This window comes from Pelodiscus sinensis, chromosome 1, assembly GCF_049634645.1.
Source record: "Pelodiscus sinensis isolate JC-2024 chromosome 1, ASM4963464v1, whole genome shotgun sequence".
Lineage (NCBI taxonomy): Eukaryota > Metazoa > Chordata > Testudines > Trionychidae > Pelodiscus > Pelodiscus sinensis.
The window spans coordinates 151,255,865-151,272,977 of NC_134711.1; the positions used below are offsets into that span (position 1 = coordinate 151,255,865).

The 17,113-nt window shown below is 41.8% G+C and overlaps 1 protein-coding gene across 38 annotated transcripts in view; it reads right to left on the reverse strand.

The window, feature by feature from the left end:
* The window catches only part of ABI3BP (ABI family member 3 binding protein), a 323,405-nt gene that overhangs the window by 190,228 nt on the left and 116,064 nt on the right, over positions 1 to 17,113 (reverse strand). For all 38 annotated transcript variants that reach the window (XM_075907457.1, XM_075907515.1, XM_075907462.1 and 35 more), the window contains exon 5: positions 4,622 to 4,803. In XM_075907457.1, the coding sequence (XP_075763572.1) occupies positions 4,622 to 4,803 (182 nt within the window). The remainder of the gene's footprint in view (positions 1 to 4,621; positions 4,804 to 17,113) is intronic.

The window sequence follows — 17,113 nt, forward strand, 5'->3', positions numbered from 1 at the left end:
CCTTAAATTGCTTATGATGCAACTCTGATCATTCCTTCGCATAGCTGTTGAGTTTATTGTAATTCATACATATATATTATGAGGTCGGCACTTGGTGGTTAGTGATTCTGAATCGCAATATTGCTGAAGAATAACTCTTGTGTCCAAAGAGATCAGTTGCTTTTTGTCCTTGTTGTAAGGGAAAGACTTCTTACAGTGTTTTCTACTGTGCTCTTTAACCACTTCCATGACAAAGGATTTCTGTGTCAGATGTGAAAATAAAAACGTATAGGCTGGAGCAAATTATTTTTGTTGGCATGCTTCAAGTAGGGATGTTACATCTACAGTCTGCCAGATAGTCTTAGAAATCTGTAGTAAAACCTCATTCACAGTAAGGGCCACATATGCAGAAGGCAAAGTTTATAAAACATCCAGGAGCTTATGATGAATATCCCACACCTCTTCCAAACTAATCTGAAGAGAATCAGTGATGTGTTTCATCAGCTCCTGAAACTGACTAAAATCATCTGGCATTGAAGGAGGTGGAGGCCTTTCAACCTCATTTGGTGAAGAGGAAGAGATGTGTGCGTGTGTGAGGAGTTACCTGTCAGCTCTTGCTTCCTGGTCCTCAAAGACTTCCTCTAATGGATCACATTTTTTCAGGTGGTAGTGAAGGATGAGAAGAATGGATGCTCCCTCCAAGAGAGGCTTAGTATCCTTGAGAGTTGTTGGTGATATAGGGCTCAGCAATCCAAATAAGGCCACTGTGGGGGCCTATAAGACTTAGGAGACATTCATCGTTGGTAACACCAAGTAAACGGGTTGAGATCATCTGCTCCCAACAACCTTTATTGCGGTTAGAAAGTAGCGGCTGAGTAAACAGGAGATCCCTGAACTGAGTTTTGAGTGTCAGAAGAATCATCCTCAACATATTCCAAAGGAGGTTATAACTGTTCACCCTTGATGGTCTATGTCAGTGGAGCAGGAAGTCTAAATGAAAAATGTGGAGTCAGGGACCCAAAAGATCTCAGTGTGGATAACAGTATGGTACTGATAAGTAATGGAGACTCCAGTTCATCTAACACAAAAAGATCCCTTGAATAATTGAACTTTTGCAGTATTCATGGTACATGAGTGAGAGCAGAACAAAATTCTACAAAGGCTGTTGTTGGTAACAAAATAGAAATCTATCTAGAATCTATCTATCCAGTGTTGTAAGAACCAAACAGTTCAAAAGCCCATACTCTGACTCAGGCGGTACCAATGTAGTGATACAGGATACTAGTATATTTTATGAAGCCACAGAAGAGTCTGATGGTGCAGAATTCTTTGACATGGAATGTCTTCTAAAATGGATATGACCACCAAATGCTGATGAATTCTTCAGTACTAAATCCAGCTTAGTGGAAGAGTTATTTTTAGGATATCTTTTAGGAGTCTTGGACAATCTCATAATAATCACTGAGAACCTCAACAGTCTTCCCACTGGAACCTAAGGTTTCTGGAACATTCTTTTACATTGGTGACCAAGACATTTTGGTAGGAGACTCATCAATCCTGCTTCTCTTGTGGTACCCACAGTCTTACTGTCACAGGCTCTTGGTACCATTGTCTCTCTTAAGATTCGTCTGTACATCTGGGTATAGTGCTTGGGTTATCCAGAAGTGCAGAGTTTGTTTCAAAAGTCATAAAATACATAATCAGCAATAACCCAAATTTAGGTGAATAAATGTAACAATAATTCAAGTATATTATTCATTAAAAGTTACACAGAGTTGGTTTTGGAAAGCAATTATATCAATGAGTGAATAAGTAAAGATTATCCCTCAGTGGCTGAGAATTTAGGGCAGATTGTCCTTTAGAAAACACAATCCATTAGGAAAGTATATGAGTTACTTTCCCAATCGAGCTTCTCGTTCACACTCCAGATCATCCCTCCTGGTATTGTCAACATGTTCCAGATAAATGGTCTTGACCACCCAATGGCATCTGACACCACAAGTTGCCACATCAGCAGAGTGTAGTGTTTGCTGATTATACATTCTCTTATCATTCACTTGTTATTGGGGTCCGATGTGCCCAGGGCCCTGATACTCAGGGCATGTGTTTAAACTGCATAGCCACTAGTTCTCAAGATGTAGGCCAGAGTGGTGTATTTCTCCAGCTTTTGAGATTGGCCCCATGGAAGACTGAGGTCCTGTCCTCAAAGGGCACTGGGACCATGATGATCATCTTGCCGTCCTCTTTGGAGGTGACAACCTCCACTTGAAATTGGCTATCTATTCCAGGGATGGTGGAGTTCATGGCAACCTTCCCCAGAGACGGCAGGATGGCTCTGACCAGTCAATTTTGGATGGCATTGTATCACAGCTGCCAGGCTATTGAGTGGGGCTACCAGCTACACATGATGTAGGGTAATGTCTCGTTGACATAGCTACATTCCCTGCGTTACTTGTCCTGATTCTCGTTTCAGAGGGCTCTGTTCAGAGGGATGCAGTTCAACCGGCCCAGTAGATGAATGGCCAGTCAGCAAACTGAATGAAGCTGCTCCCGGGGAGGAAGTAGTTGCTGGTACTTGCACATCACCTCAAATGCCTTTCCCTCTTTGGGCTTCTGTTCCAGGTTTTCCACATACTGGCAGCAAGTGGCATGCTTCAGGGTCCTCTCCAGCCTGGCTCCAGCTTCTGGAATGATGATGGTGGACTCTGTGTTCTTCACCTGTGGCACTAGGACTCCAAGCTCCTGGTTTTCCTTACACTACGTGCAGCAGCAGCTGATATGCTTCTCTAGTTGCATCATGTTGCGGGCATGAGTCCAGGGTGAAGCAAAGTCTCTTGTCACTGCCAAATTCACCTTCCAGGGAGGCACCTAGGTAGGTGGCGACATCCTTGGTTGGAAGGGGTCCTAGCAATTTGCAGATTGATGGCATCCTGCTTACTATTCATATTGTCAGAGCACATCAGAAGGCATAGGGCATGACTAATCATGGCAGTATTGCACAGATCAACCATTGGAGGGACACTGCTTGCCTCCTGGGGAATAAACATCCACTTTTTCACTAACTGACTGATGGCATTGTCCACCTTGATGGAAGCTACTTTCACCATGGCAGACCTCATTAGGACAAACAAAATATAGGGGATCTTCTGCCATAGCACCAGTAGGGAGGAGTCGATCCTGGCCATGTCTCATAGGATCTCTGCAATGGTATCCTTGGGTGTCTGCTGGACATGGAAAGCCATGGGCGTGCCAAGATGTTTTTATGCTTGCCCATCCTTATATAATGTTTGTGAAAAGTGAATTAAAGGAGGCTGTAAAAGTTTGCAAAGCAAACCTGTGGTTTTTATTTAAACAAATTTTTGCATAAAACATTTGAGTGCAGATTTTGACTTACTTTCTTTTTCAGTATAAAATGAAAACTATTGTGCCACAGATGTTCATATAATCAGCTGTGCAATTACTCATCAATTAAGATTTATTTCATTAAAAATAAAAATGTATTTTGAAACTTACAGGACCATCAACTTTTCACAGATTTGTTTTTTGTTGGGAATTTGCATAGTTCAGTAAAATAAGATTTGGAATAAAAGTCCTAGGTTGGCAGCTCAACTTCTGCCTAGGTCAACAGAGAATCATTACTATTTACAGCTGTTCATTATAAAACAGCCATAACACTATCTCTCTACTTTACAGTGGTATGGCGCAGATAAATTAGTTAATTTTTGTAAAGGTTAAACATTACAGTAATGAGAGCCATTAAAAAGCTATAAAAGCCATGAAGAACTATAAAAAAAATCTCCTCTGTGTTCAGAATTTACATGGTGTGCACCAAGTCTTGTTGCCACACATTAAAGAAAGGGAATCAAAATAAATATTGAACTGCTGCCTCCATTTACTGACTTGCTGTTTTTTCATCAGAAAATTTGTTCTCTCTGTGAGAATCTGTCTAAAGCACATTAGGTCATATATGTAAATGCACTTTGCAATGTCTCTTGACTTGGTCAAATTGCAGTAAGTTTTCACCAGAGCACTGAAAGGAAGCTTCAGTAAAGGGAGAACTACTTGTGAATTAGAATTCAACTTTATTATTACTATTACTACTACAATTTGTAATGTGATAGTGCCTAAGAGCGCCAGTCACAGACCAGGACCTGGTTGTATTAGGTACTGTACAAACACAGAACAAAACCACAGTCCCTGCCCAACCAATTAGAAATCAGTAAGTATAAAGAGGTGTGAAAATATTCAGACTAGGAGCCTGTTCTTGCTCATGCTGAAATAAACAGTGAAATTTCCATTAATGGCAACTGAAGGAAGATTGGCTCCAATCAACAGTGCAGCCATGCATGGACAATACTTAAAAGTGCACCAGTTTCATCATGGTTCCAATTATGCTGACTTGCAACTTGTTCTGTAGTTGAGAGCTTGAATTGAAAATGTTTCAATTAGGCAGACAACAGGTTTTTAAGTAGTATTTCAAGTTTTACAGATTCCTAAGAAAAATTGCTATAGATTTATTCACATGACTGACTACCCAACATGCCAAGAAACTGATCTGTAACAGATTACTTTAAAAGAATAAAAGAAAGTTTGTTGACAAATCAAGTATTTGTAATACAAGGAAATACTGCTAAGTACTTACTAGACAGAATGGTTTTGTGATTGAAAATCTTGCTCCAAATCCCATCTTCTGTGTTGTCTTTCACTCCAAATTCATATAGTGTGTTGGGCTTCAGATTATCCACCACTGTCTCTGTAGTTGGACAAAGCTGAAAACCCCATTTCTTGTTTTTATCCTTTTCCCTGTAGCGAACTGTATAAAATCTGTTCAAAAGGAATGAAAGAAATTTTCTTCACAATGAGGAAACCCATTCAAAAGAATGTTCTCTTAAAAGAATGTTTTCCCCTCTTTCAAAGACAGACAGACACAAAGAAAGAGAGAATAAATGAATGAATTTGGGATATGAGAAAGTTTCAGTTGAGGGTTTCTAGACAAAGTAGTATGAAAATTCTTGCAAAATACCTGAAATATTTTATATATAAAAGACCAATTTTCTTGTTCTTTCCAGACCCTTGGAGTTACCAAAATAGCACAAGATGCTAGGAAAGCCACTATCTTCCCAGCTGGGGCAGAATCATTTTAGCCAGTTTCTATGTAAACACCCTCCTCACCTTGCAGCTACCAGCAGAGGGAGGTGTGTTGGGAGTGGGAGTGAGTGTAGCAAGAGTGTTTGGGCTTGTCTACACTTACCGGGAGATCATCACTGTGGAGATCAAGCTCCTAGAGATCAATTTAGAGGGTCTAGACAAGACCTGCTAAATTGACTGCTGATCACACCTCCATCAACTCTGGTACTCGAATGGGTCACAAGGAATAAGGGAATGTCAACAGGAGAGTTTCTCCTGTCAACCTCTCGCAGTGGAACACCGCAAAAAAATTGACCTAAGATACATAATCTTCAGCTAGGCTATTCACGTAGTTGGGGTTGTGAATCTTAGGTCAATTTTCTCTCTTAGTGTAGACGTGACCTTTATGTATGTAACTATTCTCCTCTTTTGGACCAACCCCTTTGCTTGCCACAGTATTCATCCTCTGTGGTGCTCTCTAACACAGCCCAGAGCACTACTGATCCCTGGAATTAAGGAGGCATAAACAACTCTTTGCAATCCCTCTCTCCTGCACAAGAAAATGCTGAGAGCAGCAGAGAATCTGGTCCTACATATTTCTAAGAAAGATAAAGTGCAGTAAATCAAGATTTAGGCTTACATTTTTTCATACAAGAATTCAAGAGTTTTAATGTAAAGCTCAATATTTTTATTGCACACTTTTACAAATAGGAAAACTGAGGCATTACCTTCTGTAGTCTAAAATCTAGTATTTAGGGAGGAATGTAGGAGGGACTTTAAAATTAATAACATGGACCAGTAGTATTTGCCTGACTCACCCCCAACCACATCCACCATCTTCAAAAATGATGACTGTAAAGTTAATGAGTCACCATAACATCAACTATTAAGAATATGGAACAAAACTTCCATAGTTTGCCTCAGCATCCCATGCTTAATACACATACTATGTTACTGCCAAGGTTTGTGAGGGAATGCAAAGATATTTGGCAGCATCATAACTGAAGTACTGCTGAAACTTGTTAGACATAGCATAAAATAAATAAGTTTAATTTCCTCATCTGTCTAACATTTTCATCAACAGGAAAGACATACATTCTGTCCAGTGGTATTTTTCTTCACTTGAAAAATGACTTCAGAAGGAACTTAAGGACATATTAAAATATTTTTCCTACATGACAAAGAATCATTTAGAAATCACTAAACATAAGAAAAAAATTCAAATCTGTCTCTTTTATTTGATTAAGGAGCTTCAATGCATACATTGTGTATGAACAACGGTGGGAGGAAGATAACAGGAAGAAAGGCACCTTTGGAAAACTATTCAAATTGTTCTTTAATCCATTGCAAAAGTCTAAAGTAATTATATCCTGGTTAATTTAATTTCATGGGCCTAATATAACAAAGCCAGGGCAGAGGCCATCCATACTGCGATATTAGACCTAGAGATAAATCAGAGTCCAAGAAAGGGGTCAGATGCCGGTCTGAGGGAGTCCTTGAGGAGCAGAAGCTTTAACCTCAGCTCACTGCCTTTGTGGGTCCTTGCTTTAAGTTTATTGCAGTGCACACATTTTTGAAGTACATGGGACTCCCCCGAACGGTGTATGCGTTGTGTGTATGGCCAGCTGAAATGGGGATGGCTTCTCAACACGAGGACCACCACTTTTATCCTGGGGAGCCAGGCATAGCGGTGAGCTGAGATCAACAGAGGTTTGGATTTTTTTGGTTTTTAAATAATTGAAGAAAAACAAATCCAGGTTAAGAAAAGAAAGAAGTAACAAGTAAAAATGCATATACAGGCAGTCCCTGGGTTACATGGATTCAACTTACATCGGATCCCTACTTACAAACGGGGTGAGGCAACCCCGCACTAGCTGCTTCCCCCCAGCAGACCAGGGAGACGCGGAGCGGCTTTTCTCAGCAGACACCTCAGCTTGAGAATAAAGGACTGAGGGAAGTGAGGTGTGGGAGAATAAAACTGAGCTCTAGAGAAATGTTTGGCTAGAGTTTCCCCCACAATATGTACCAGTTCCGACTTACATACAAATTCAACTTAAGAACAAACCTACAGTCCCTATCCTGTACGTAACCCGGGGACTGCCTGTAAACCATGTGCGAGAGGAAGGATAGTGGGACTGCTGCACTCCCTCTCTAGCTGGGGACGGCAGAGAAGGAACTGAGCGGATCTGTGCCACGTATGCACTATTCAACCAATGACAGCTTGTGAGGCAGGCAGTGCATGCGCGCAGCCTGTGTAGGTAGTGGTGTCAAAATCTCCAATCAAAGGCCCTGGGAGCACCCACAGTGACATCTTTCGAAGAAGTATTGTCATGGTCAGTTGACAGCTAATTGATGCACAGAGCTCAATAACAAAATGTGCAGGGTAAAGGAAAAAACACACAGATGAGGAGTAAGCAGCAGCATCTTAACTCAGGTTTGTGGTTTCCAAGGCCAAAAGGGACCATTGTGAACATCTAATCTGACCTCCAATATAAAACAGGACATAACATCCTCCCCAAAATAATTCCTTTTGAACTAGAATGTATCTTTTGAAAAAAAATCCCATCTTGATTTAATAACTGAAGTTACTCAAAGTGGTCTTCCTCTATACAGATGTTTAAAAATCCATGAAGCAATTATTATTAAAATTCCCAACAGCAGGATGATATTCTGCCCAATGAAAAATGCACATAATTCCTAGGTTATGTCTAGACTGCAGGCTTCTTTCAGAAGAACCCCCTTTTTTTTTTTGGAAGAGATTTTCCAAAAAAACTTCTTCCGAAAGAGAGCATCCACACACAAAAGCGCATCGAAAAAGCGATCTGCTTTTTTGAAAGATAACGTCCACACTGAATGGACGCTATCTTACATTTAAGCAGTGATTACTATGGACGGAGTGGCCACCAGGGCACCTGTGTTTTTTCCTTTTTCCTCTTCTTCTGAAAAAACTCCTTTTTCCCCGTCCACACACGCAAATAGGACAAAACCTCCTTTGCCTCAAACTGTGGAGCTATTTACACCTGTGCAAAGGGTCCCCCACCCCAACCCCAAACTGACTCCCCCTACCCCAAACCCAAGGCTTCTGCCCCATCCCTGAGATGGGCCCTCTACCTAGTGTCCGGCCATCCCCTCCCCGCTTTGCCAGACCCGGGCAGCACCGGGTAAGTCTGCTAATTTGAAAATAGTACTAAGAACTGGCACAGATAAAGCTTTTGTTGACATGGATACAGAGTTTACAAATACGTAGTCATTTGGCTTATGATTATCATCATGTATCTGCAGAACATTAATGGAAATTTGACTGGAAGTAATAAAATAATGATAATAAAGTCAACAGTGTCCCTGAAAATAAAGCACCTACTCACTCAATACTCCGGCATGCCATCTACTTACTGAGCCAAATTCCACTGAAGGTTACAGAGCTACACAATGGATGGACTTAGCCAATGTACTCATGCTTCCCCATATGTTTTCCATCTCTAGTGTAAGTGATGTGTCCAGAAGTCGGTTCCAAAGCAACTAGCTTACGTTATGCAACATTTGTATAACAGCCTCATGTCCATTTGGACACCTGTCAGATGGTAAAATCTCAGAGTAAGAACACTGACTCTGTTTCAGAACATTCAAAGATAGAAATGTAAACCCCTGACGTGAACACTAATACACATCTCTTGCTAAGAAATTACATTTAATGTACATTGCAGGCAACAATCCCAAATGTTAACCATTGTACAGAAATCTTAACACTTCACAGATGATTAGCTTTATGTGTTTCAAAATCTGGTATTAGCTTGAATGCGCCATGGTGAAGACTATCAAAAACATTTTAAAAAGCAAGTTACTTCACCACCACCAGCACTCCAGTCCCAAGAGTCAGACAGGGCTTTTTTGCGTCACCGGCTCCCAAAGCTGGTATGTGTGTGATGGAGGGAGAAGAGGGGAGGACGGGATGCAGCTTTCTAGAAAAGCTTCTGTTAATTACACTACGAGAAAGTGGACTCTTCTTGATGGTCAGGGAGCCATCATTTGGATTTTTCTTGACAGAACACGGATTTTTTTTTCAGTAAAATTTAATTTTTTGGGTGTGGAAAATTTCAGTTTTGCAGAAAGGGCATTTCTAGTTGGAAAACCATTCAAATGAACATTTTCCCAAAAGCTGTAATTGCAAATGCTTTTTTTCTTAAGGAGATTATGCTTTGCTAGCCCTGCACCTGGGCAATGTGAGAGTCACCTTATATCTATCATAGTTGTTCTATGTGAACGTGACATCTTAACACATTTTGCTTTAACATTTTATAGCTGTGAGATCTTAAACCTTGTAAGTTCTCTCACAGGACGGCAATTTTAGTTATGTACTGGAGAATGCTATACTACATACAGATGAATTTGATCTCTACTTGGAACTATAGAAACATATATTGTGTATTAAGGTCATGTGGAGAGCACAGTGCCTAGTATAAAAAAAATGAATCGCTATATCCATTAAAGCCAAATAAAAGGATAATGTCAAGGCTGTAGTCTGGCTTTAATCTCTTTTTAATCCTCTGCTCTATATGACATCTGATTTGAAAACTGGAGCAGAAAACTGTTTCTTTGCTTTAAATGTATATACAGGTCTATTTGTAAATGTTGTGCAATACATTTGTTTTTATTAAGCGGCTCAAGATTATTTATTTGTTGCCATTTATGAAAGGTTTCGTAGAGGGAGAAAGATATATCTTGACTTCTTCTTTCCTCCTTCTACATAACAAAACCCATGGATTTTTCAAACAAGTACTCTGTGAAAAATGATGAGTAGTTACAAAGTTACCAACTAATAGGGCTACTGAGACTTCTAAGAAAACTGGTAGATCATAATTTGGGTATATCAGTCTTGAGAGCCAATGTCCCTTCAGGAGCAATATTATGCTAAAAATGCAGGACAAAGTAAATGGAACCTATGAGTATGGTCCGACTTCAGCTAAGCAGTCAATTACAAGACCGCAATTTTTGGGAGATATGGGTTTTATCTACACTTCAGTGTAAGCCTAGGGTTAATGGGACTTGATCCAACTGACCCTGGGTTAATGAACCAAAGGCTTAAGTGGTTAATCTACACAGATTATTAACCCTATGGTTAAGAATTTTCTAATATGGGCTCAAACATGAGGCTCTTGTGTCCACACTGCAGCACACAGACCCAAGTCAAACCAACTATATCCTGGACTCTACATCTCTCTCTCTCTAGATATGTGGCTGCTTTTAGCCCTTTGACCATGGTGCTCTGTGGGGAAACCTGGCTGTCCACCCTGCATATTGAGGAAGTTTGAACAACCCGCTAACACATTCTGCCAGGAAATATTTTGGTCTATGTCCTCACAGCTACAGGAGACAGCAACATGGAGGACATGCCTTTTGGAAAACTAGCAACAATAAATAGAATTCAAAAGCTAATGATTCTATATATTTTTGTTAGTTTTATATATAATGTATATATAGCTATAGATACAGCAGTAGTAGTACCGTCAATTGTAGGAAGAGCTAATGAGGCTAATTAAGTGGGCTGGATGTGTTCCATTCATAGCTTTTGATGCTAAAATTGTGGATGCTGAAGGCAAGAGAAATTGGCTTTGTAATGGGCCAACCAGTTAACGTCTTTATTCAAGCCAAGGGTAACAGTGTCAAATTTCTAGATGAATTCCAGTTCTTCAGACGCTCTCTGTAATTAGTAAGTGAAATTCCTTTGTAGAAGAATCTCTGCCTTTAAACCCATGATTGAATGACCAGACAGGTTAAAATGTTCCCCTACACAGGCCTGGCCACAGGGCGAGGTGAGCAAGGCAGTTGCCTTTGGCTCTGTACCTTCAAGGCTCCATGCTGCCTGGCGCCACCTGCTCGCATCCACCAGCTGGGCTGGGCCCTGCTGTCAGCATGCCACCTTGGGCCCCACAAACTCTTTGGCTGGGCCTGCCCCTACAGGTTTACGTTTGTTACAATTTCAGATATCTGATTTGTGTCTATTTATCCTTTGTCGCAGAGACTGTTCCATTTGGCCAATATACATGGCAGAGACACATTGCTGGCATTTGATGGCATATCTCATATTAGAAGATGTGCAGTTGTACATCCTCTAATGGTGTCGCTTGTATAGATATGTGGACAGTTTTGGCAATGGGGCTTGTCGCAGGCGTGGGTTCCTGCTTGAGCGTATCTGAGGTGTGATGTGTGGCTGCTGGATAGGCTTTGCTTCAGGTTGGGGGGCTTGTCTATAGGTGAGGATTGGCCTGTCTCCTAAGACCTGTGAAAGTGAGGGACCATCTTCCAGGATAGGCTGTAAATTGTTAATGATGCGCTGGGGGTTTAAGCTGGGGGCTGTAGGCAATGACCAGAGGTCTTCTGTTATTTTTCTTGTTGGGCCTATCTTGAAGGAGTTGACTTCCTGCTACTTGTCTGGCTCTGTCAGTCTGTTTCCTCACTTCCCCAGGTGGGTACTTAAGTTTTAAGAATGCTTGATAAAGATCTTGTAGGTGTTTGTCCGTGGGACTGGAGCAGATCCAGTTGTATCTTAGGGGCATGGCTGTAGACAATGGACATGTGATGTGTCCTGGATGGAAGCTAGAGGCATGTAGGTAAGACTGGCAGTCAGTAGGTTTCCAGCATAAGGTGGTGTTTATATGACCATCATTTATTTGTATTATAGTGTCAAGGAAGGAGATCTCTTTTTTGGACTGACCCAGTCTAAGGTTGATAGTGGGGGTGAAAATTGTCGAAATCCCTGTAGAATTCTTCAAGGGCCTCCTTTGCATGGGTCCATATGATGAAGAAGATATCATTAGTGCGGTTTAAGTAGAGGAAGAGTGCTAGGGGACGAGAGCTGAGGAAACATTCGAGGTCAACCATAAAAATGCTGGCATATTATGGAGCCATGTGGGTGCCTATATACTGCTGACTGAAGATATAAATTGTCCCCAAATTGGAAATGGTTGTGGGTGAGGACAAAGTCACAGAGTTCTGCCACCAGGTGTGCTGTGGCATCATTGGGGATAGTATTTCTGACAGCTTGTAGTCCTTCCTCATTTGGCATGTTGGTTTAAAGAGTTTCAACATCCATGGTTGCCAGGATGGTGTTTTCAAGAAGACTACAGATGCTCTGTAGTTTCCTCAGGAAGTCAGTGGTGTCTCACAGCTAGAAGTGCTGGTAGCATGGGGTCTGAGGAGAGAGTCCACATAGACGGATAATCCTGCTGTAAGGGAGTCAATGCCTGAGGTGATGGGATTTCCAACTTTATGAACCTTGGGTAGGAGATAGAATGCTCCTGGTCGGGGCTCTGCGGATGTATTTATATAGACTTGGTCTCTAATGGTAGCAGGCAATGTAATGAACAGATGGTGTCATTTCTTTTGATATTCTCAGTTGGATCAGAGGAAAGAAGCCTGTAGAATGTGGTCTTGGTGAGTTGTCTGGCAGCTTCCAGTTCATAATCTGACCTACTGGGCATGTGAGAGTGAGCTAGTTGCTTCTAAGAACAGAATTAGGTATAACAGGAAAGAGCCACAATGCAGCATAAAAGACCAGCTGCGAGCAGGCAGTTTCAGAGTGAGAGCCATCCTGTTCATGGAATGGTTCAGGGTGGCTGACCCAGACCCCACACTTTGGAGGGGTGTCCCACAGCAGCCATCTCAACTGTCCTATGGATGGGCCTAGCAGGGGGCGGGAAGCAGCAATTGCCTCACCCCCTGCACTCACCACGGCAGCTGGAGCTGGAACAGTGCAGCAGCCTGCTCCAACCCACCGCTCTCTCCTGGCCTGCTCCACTCATTAGGAAGTGGAGTGTCCCAACCACCGCCGTGGAGAAGTGAGGCACAAAGGGCTGGGAGGGCAGTGCAATAGAACAGAGGTGAGGTGGAGTCTGCAGGGGTGCCCCCGACCCAGTGCCTAGGTGGTGTCGCCCCAGACCTCACACTCCTCCTCACCCCCACTCCAGGGACAGTCTTGTTCAGAGTTGAACTCTGAGTCAGTGAGAGAATGAGGGATTGAATCAGGAGCAGATGACAGAATTGGATACCAATGAGGAAAGACAAAGGAAAACTGCTGGAAATAAGTCAGAAAAACTGCTGCACAGATCGAGATGAAAACGAGAGTGGAACAAAGCTGGCTGACCAGGAGCAGAACAGTAAGAGTGATAAAAGAAAAATACCAAAGAATCTATAAAGCAACAGTGATTTTAAAGGGATACCAACACATTTATAAAGTAAGCTTACTAGCTTTTAATATACAATTTTTAGTGTTGTATAGTTTAACATACATATTTAATATGTACGCTTGAACTGTGCGTGTGTTTTTAAATGGTATCTCATGTAAAACTTAAAAGCAAATTTAAGATCTGCTTTCAGTGATTTATTTATACACCGGCCACTTTGTTTTGTTTAGGATTTGAGAAAACTCAATTTTAGTTACAATTACTAGTTACAGTAATAAAAAAGATTTGGTTTTGGAAAAAAATACTGACTGTGTCAATCGCTTTACTGGAAGGTTATATCTGTGTCCTTTAATGTTTCCTTAAGAAACCTGGAAACTTGTAACTCAGCAGGAATTGGCTGGGGGTAGGGGGAGATAACAGAGAACAGACAGGCCATTTGATGGCAGTGTCCCAAAATCCATTTGTCTGGGTAACCCTTAGAATGGCCCATGAAAGTATGTCGGGCCAGGCTTGTAGATCAGTGGACAGGCTGCGAAGGTACTACAACCTTTACTCGTTGAGGGGTTGGACTAGGATAAGACACAGAAGCTTACTATCTCACACACCTCAGTGCAAGAGCACTGAAAAAATCCTCATGCGACTTCAAGCACAGACAATGTTACTTTTCCAAATTAAAGTTTACTAAGTTGAAAGACGAATGCTTCAGACCACAGAAGCTCCCTGGCCACTACCTGATTAATCACAATGAAAGAAATATAGAAACCACACTTTGGAGGATACAACTGTTCATGCAGAGCCCAGCAGGCACAGGGAGGCATTATTTCAAACTGCTGGTGGGAACTCTGCAATGTATACAACTGAAGTAATCAACAGCTCCTTGGAGTATGGTTGAAGGATATGCTGCTGCAGCGGATACTATGGCAGAGTCTCCTGTACGACTGGTTTCAGCAAGTCACTTAGCTGGCCTCTGTCTGCACTTGTTGCTGGCTACCAGATCATCAGGTACTATCACTGGCTCCAGGCTAGGAGCAGAGCTCCAGACCAGGTCAAACTCCTCATAGAGAAGACATGATGCTAGCAAGCTGCCAGAAGTGCAATTCTGCTCTCTGGCTTTTCTGTACTCAATCCTGTGATGCTTAATTTGCTCCTGTAACTGCTCCAGTATATTTGTAATGCTGCCAACTTCTTTGCTATTTGCTGATAGAAACAGCAGTCCCCGATACTCTTGCCAAAGTCCACTGTTTTGCTGGCCTTGCACCAGAAGTTTATCAAAATCCCATTGTGCTCCATGACCATGAAGCAGCATACTTTGCAAAAGGCTTGGTCAGTCTCTACTGTAAACACCAAAGACTTTCTGACAGCGTTTTTGCACTTTGGCAGTGAGAAGATAACGGAAGAGTTAAATGCTGACTCGCCAAGTTGCTGCATTATACCAATGGAAGTTACTTTTGTATTCCTTGGGATTGATGGGAGATTCTTGAAATAGAGAAGACAAAGAAAGTTGGCCTATGAGATGATGGGATACTTTCACAGGACTGCCAGGATTTCAATTTGTGGAGGGTAAGAGCTGCAGATTTTAAAGCAGTAGGGCTCAAACCCTGGCTCCTGGCTTGACTCTGGTTCAGACTCTCCACCTTTACAGGGTCCTAAAATCCCAGATCTGAAATCAATTATGAACCCGGAATGCCACCATATGTAGACTGGATGTGTTACAAATCAGCTTTTGCAGTGTCCAACAGAAGTAGCAGGACCTCTTATATTGAATAGAAATAGATGTAAATATAGTTTCACGCCAGTAAATGGTGAGAGGATAGAAAGTGACTAGCTCTAAGACCTACTGGAAACAAGATGTTTAATGTCTGGGACTGAGGAGCCAAAAAAAATAGTCACTTGGAGAAAGATGTGGACCAAAGGGTACAGGGATCCAAGTGCCTTGTTCTTCCTAATTTCTTGTAACTAAAGCAGCTTTCTGTCTCTGGTTGCAGTTAGTACTATGGCTGTAGTTGCTGCCCAGGCACATAGTGAGAATGTAAAACTGGACAAAAAATGTGTCACAAAATTTAAATGTGGACAAAAGACAGAATCATTTGTTAAATCAGCCAGTATTGGAGGTGACTAGCGAAGTGAAAGGATTTGTCCTCTGGGATTAAAAAAGGCAACATTAAACCCACACTGAGATGCCATTCTTTATTTTTCCCCTAAATTGTGGGCTGAGATATATAAAGCATGCAACGTGATCTGAATAAAATGAAATACAAATTGTTTATATTTAATAAGATTATTTTTTACATTCCAGTAATTTACAATTGCAGGTTTTATACTATAAATATGCAAGGCTCTTTAACAATATGTAGAAAGAAATGGTTCCCTCCCCAAGGAACTTCCTATCCCACAGGCCTGATCCAAAGCCTACTGAAAGTAATGAGAAAATCCCATTGGTTCTACAGCCATGGATCAAAGGTCCAGGAAATTGACATCAACGAGTTTTAGTATTCACTTCACTGAAAGGCTGACTGGGTCTTAAGTTAGACAGCTATAGGGATGCTAGCGTAGAGCCATTTAAACAATTAACCAATAAGCCTAGGCTTAATCCAAATGACTATACACATTCTCTTCCCCACTTGCTTCCCAGGCATGCCAGTTCCATGGAGCCACCTTATCAAGGAGGATAAGGAAGTTATCTGGTAACTATTAATTCCAAAGCACAAGAAGAAACTTCCAAGCACAAGAAGTGGCAATGAATTTGAGGTGCAAATGTGGGCAGAATCGGTCCCTCTGTCACAAGTGGGAGGTTATAAAAGGAGTCCAGGAAGAGAGAACTGGAAAGAAGTATACCTTTTAATACCTACAACAAAATTAATTAATGAACTTCGTTCATTTGCTGAGCATTGCCTAAAACTTTATGGCAGATTCAGCTGCCAAAACTTTACCGTGTGACCTCTCTAGACAGTCTACCTAGTGAACATGCCAGGACTTTCTACTGACTCTCACTTAAGTAGCTGGCACTTAATTTCATAAGGAATGGTGAGGGTTTTTTTTGTTTTGTTTCATTTTTTTTTTTTTTGCTCAATAGCTTCTACATATACTACGATATAAATTAAAATAAAATTCACAAGAGGAGATACAGGAAACAAAAATCATGTCTAATTACCAAAAGGCCTTATTTCTTCTTTCTTTATTCAGTGCTTCAAATCATGGGCATACATAAGAGGAAGCAAGAAGTCCCTCCCCTTCACCAATCTCAAGTGTCCCTTCAGCCTGGGGAGGAAGGAAGCAGCAGTGCAGCTGGTTGAGCTCCTCCTTCCCTCATGCCCACAGCTGCAGCCCGCTGCTTCTCCTTCCCTACTGCTGGCATCTTACACATTGCCTTTGCCTCTACTGCTGGCTCATCTCAGCTAGTGCTCTGCACACCAGGCAGCAGAGCTGGGATTCCAGAGGCAGGAAGGAAAAGCAACAGCTATAGACATGCAGGATGGAAGAGCTTAGCTGGCAGACAGCTCCCCTGCTCTGTCCTCCTTCCCCAGGCTTCAGGGATTCAGACATTGCCACTGCTAGCAGAAGCCGCTGCCTCCTTGCTGCTGGACATGCCCACTGTCCTGAGATAGGGTATATGTGTGTGGGGGGGTTAATGTATCCTTCCAAAAGCAGTGAAATTTAAATTCCTTATGCACAACCCTGGCTTTACCTGAAGACTAATTTTACTCACCTGACTAGCATATTTCTATTGTCTTCAGTAGAGTTACCCCTGAGCTAAACCAAGGCTAGGTCTTCACTACTGAACTAAATTGGTGCTGCTGCAATCGATGAAGCAGCATTGATTAACAGGT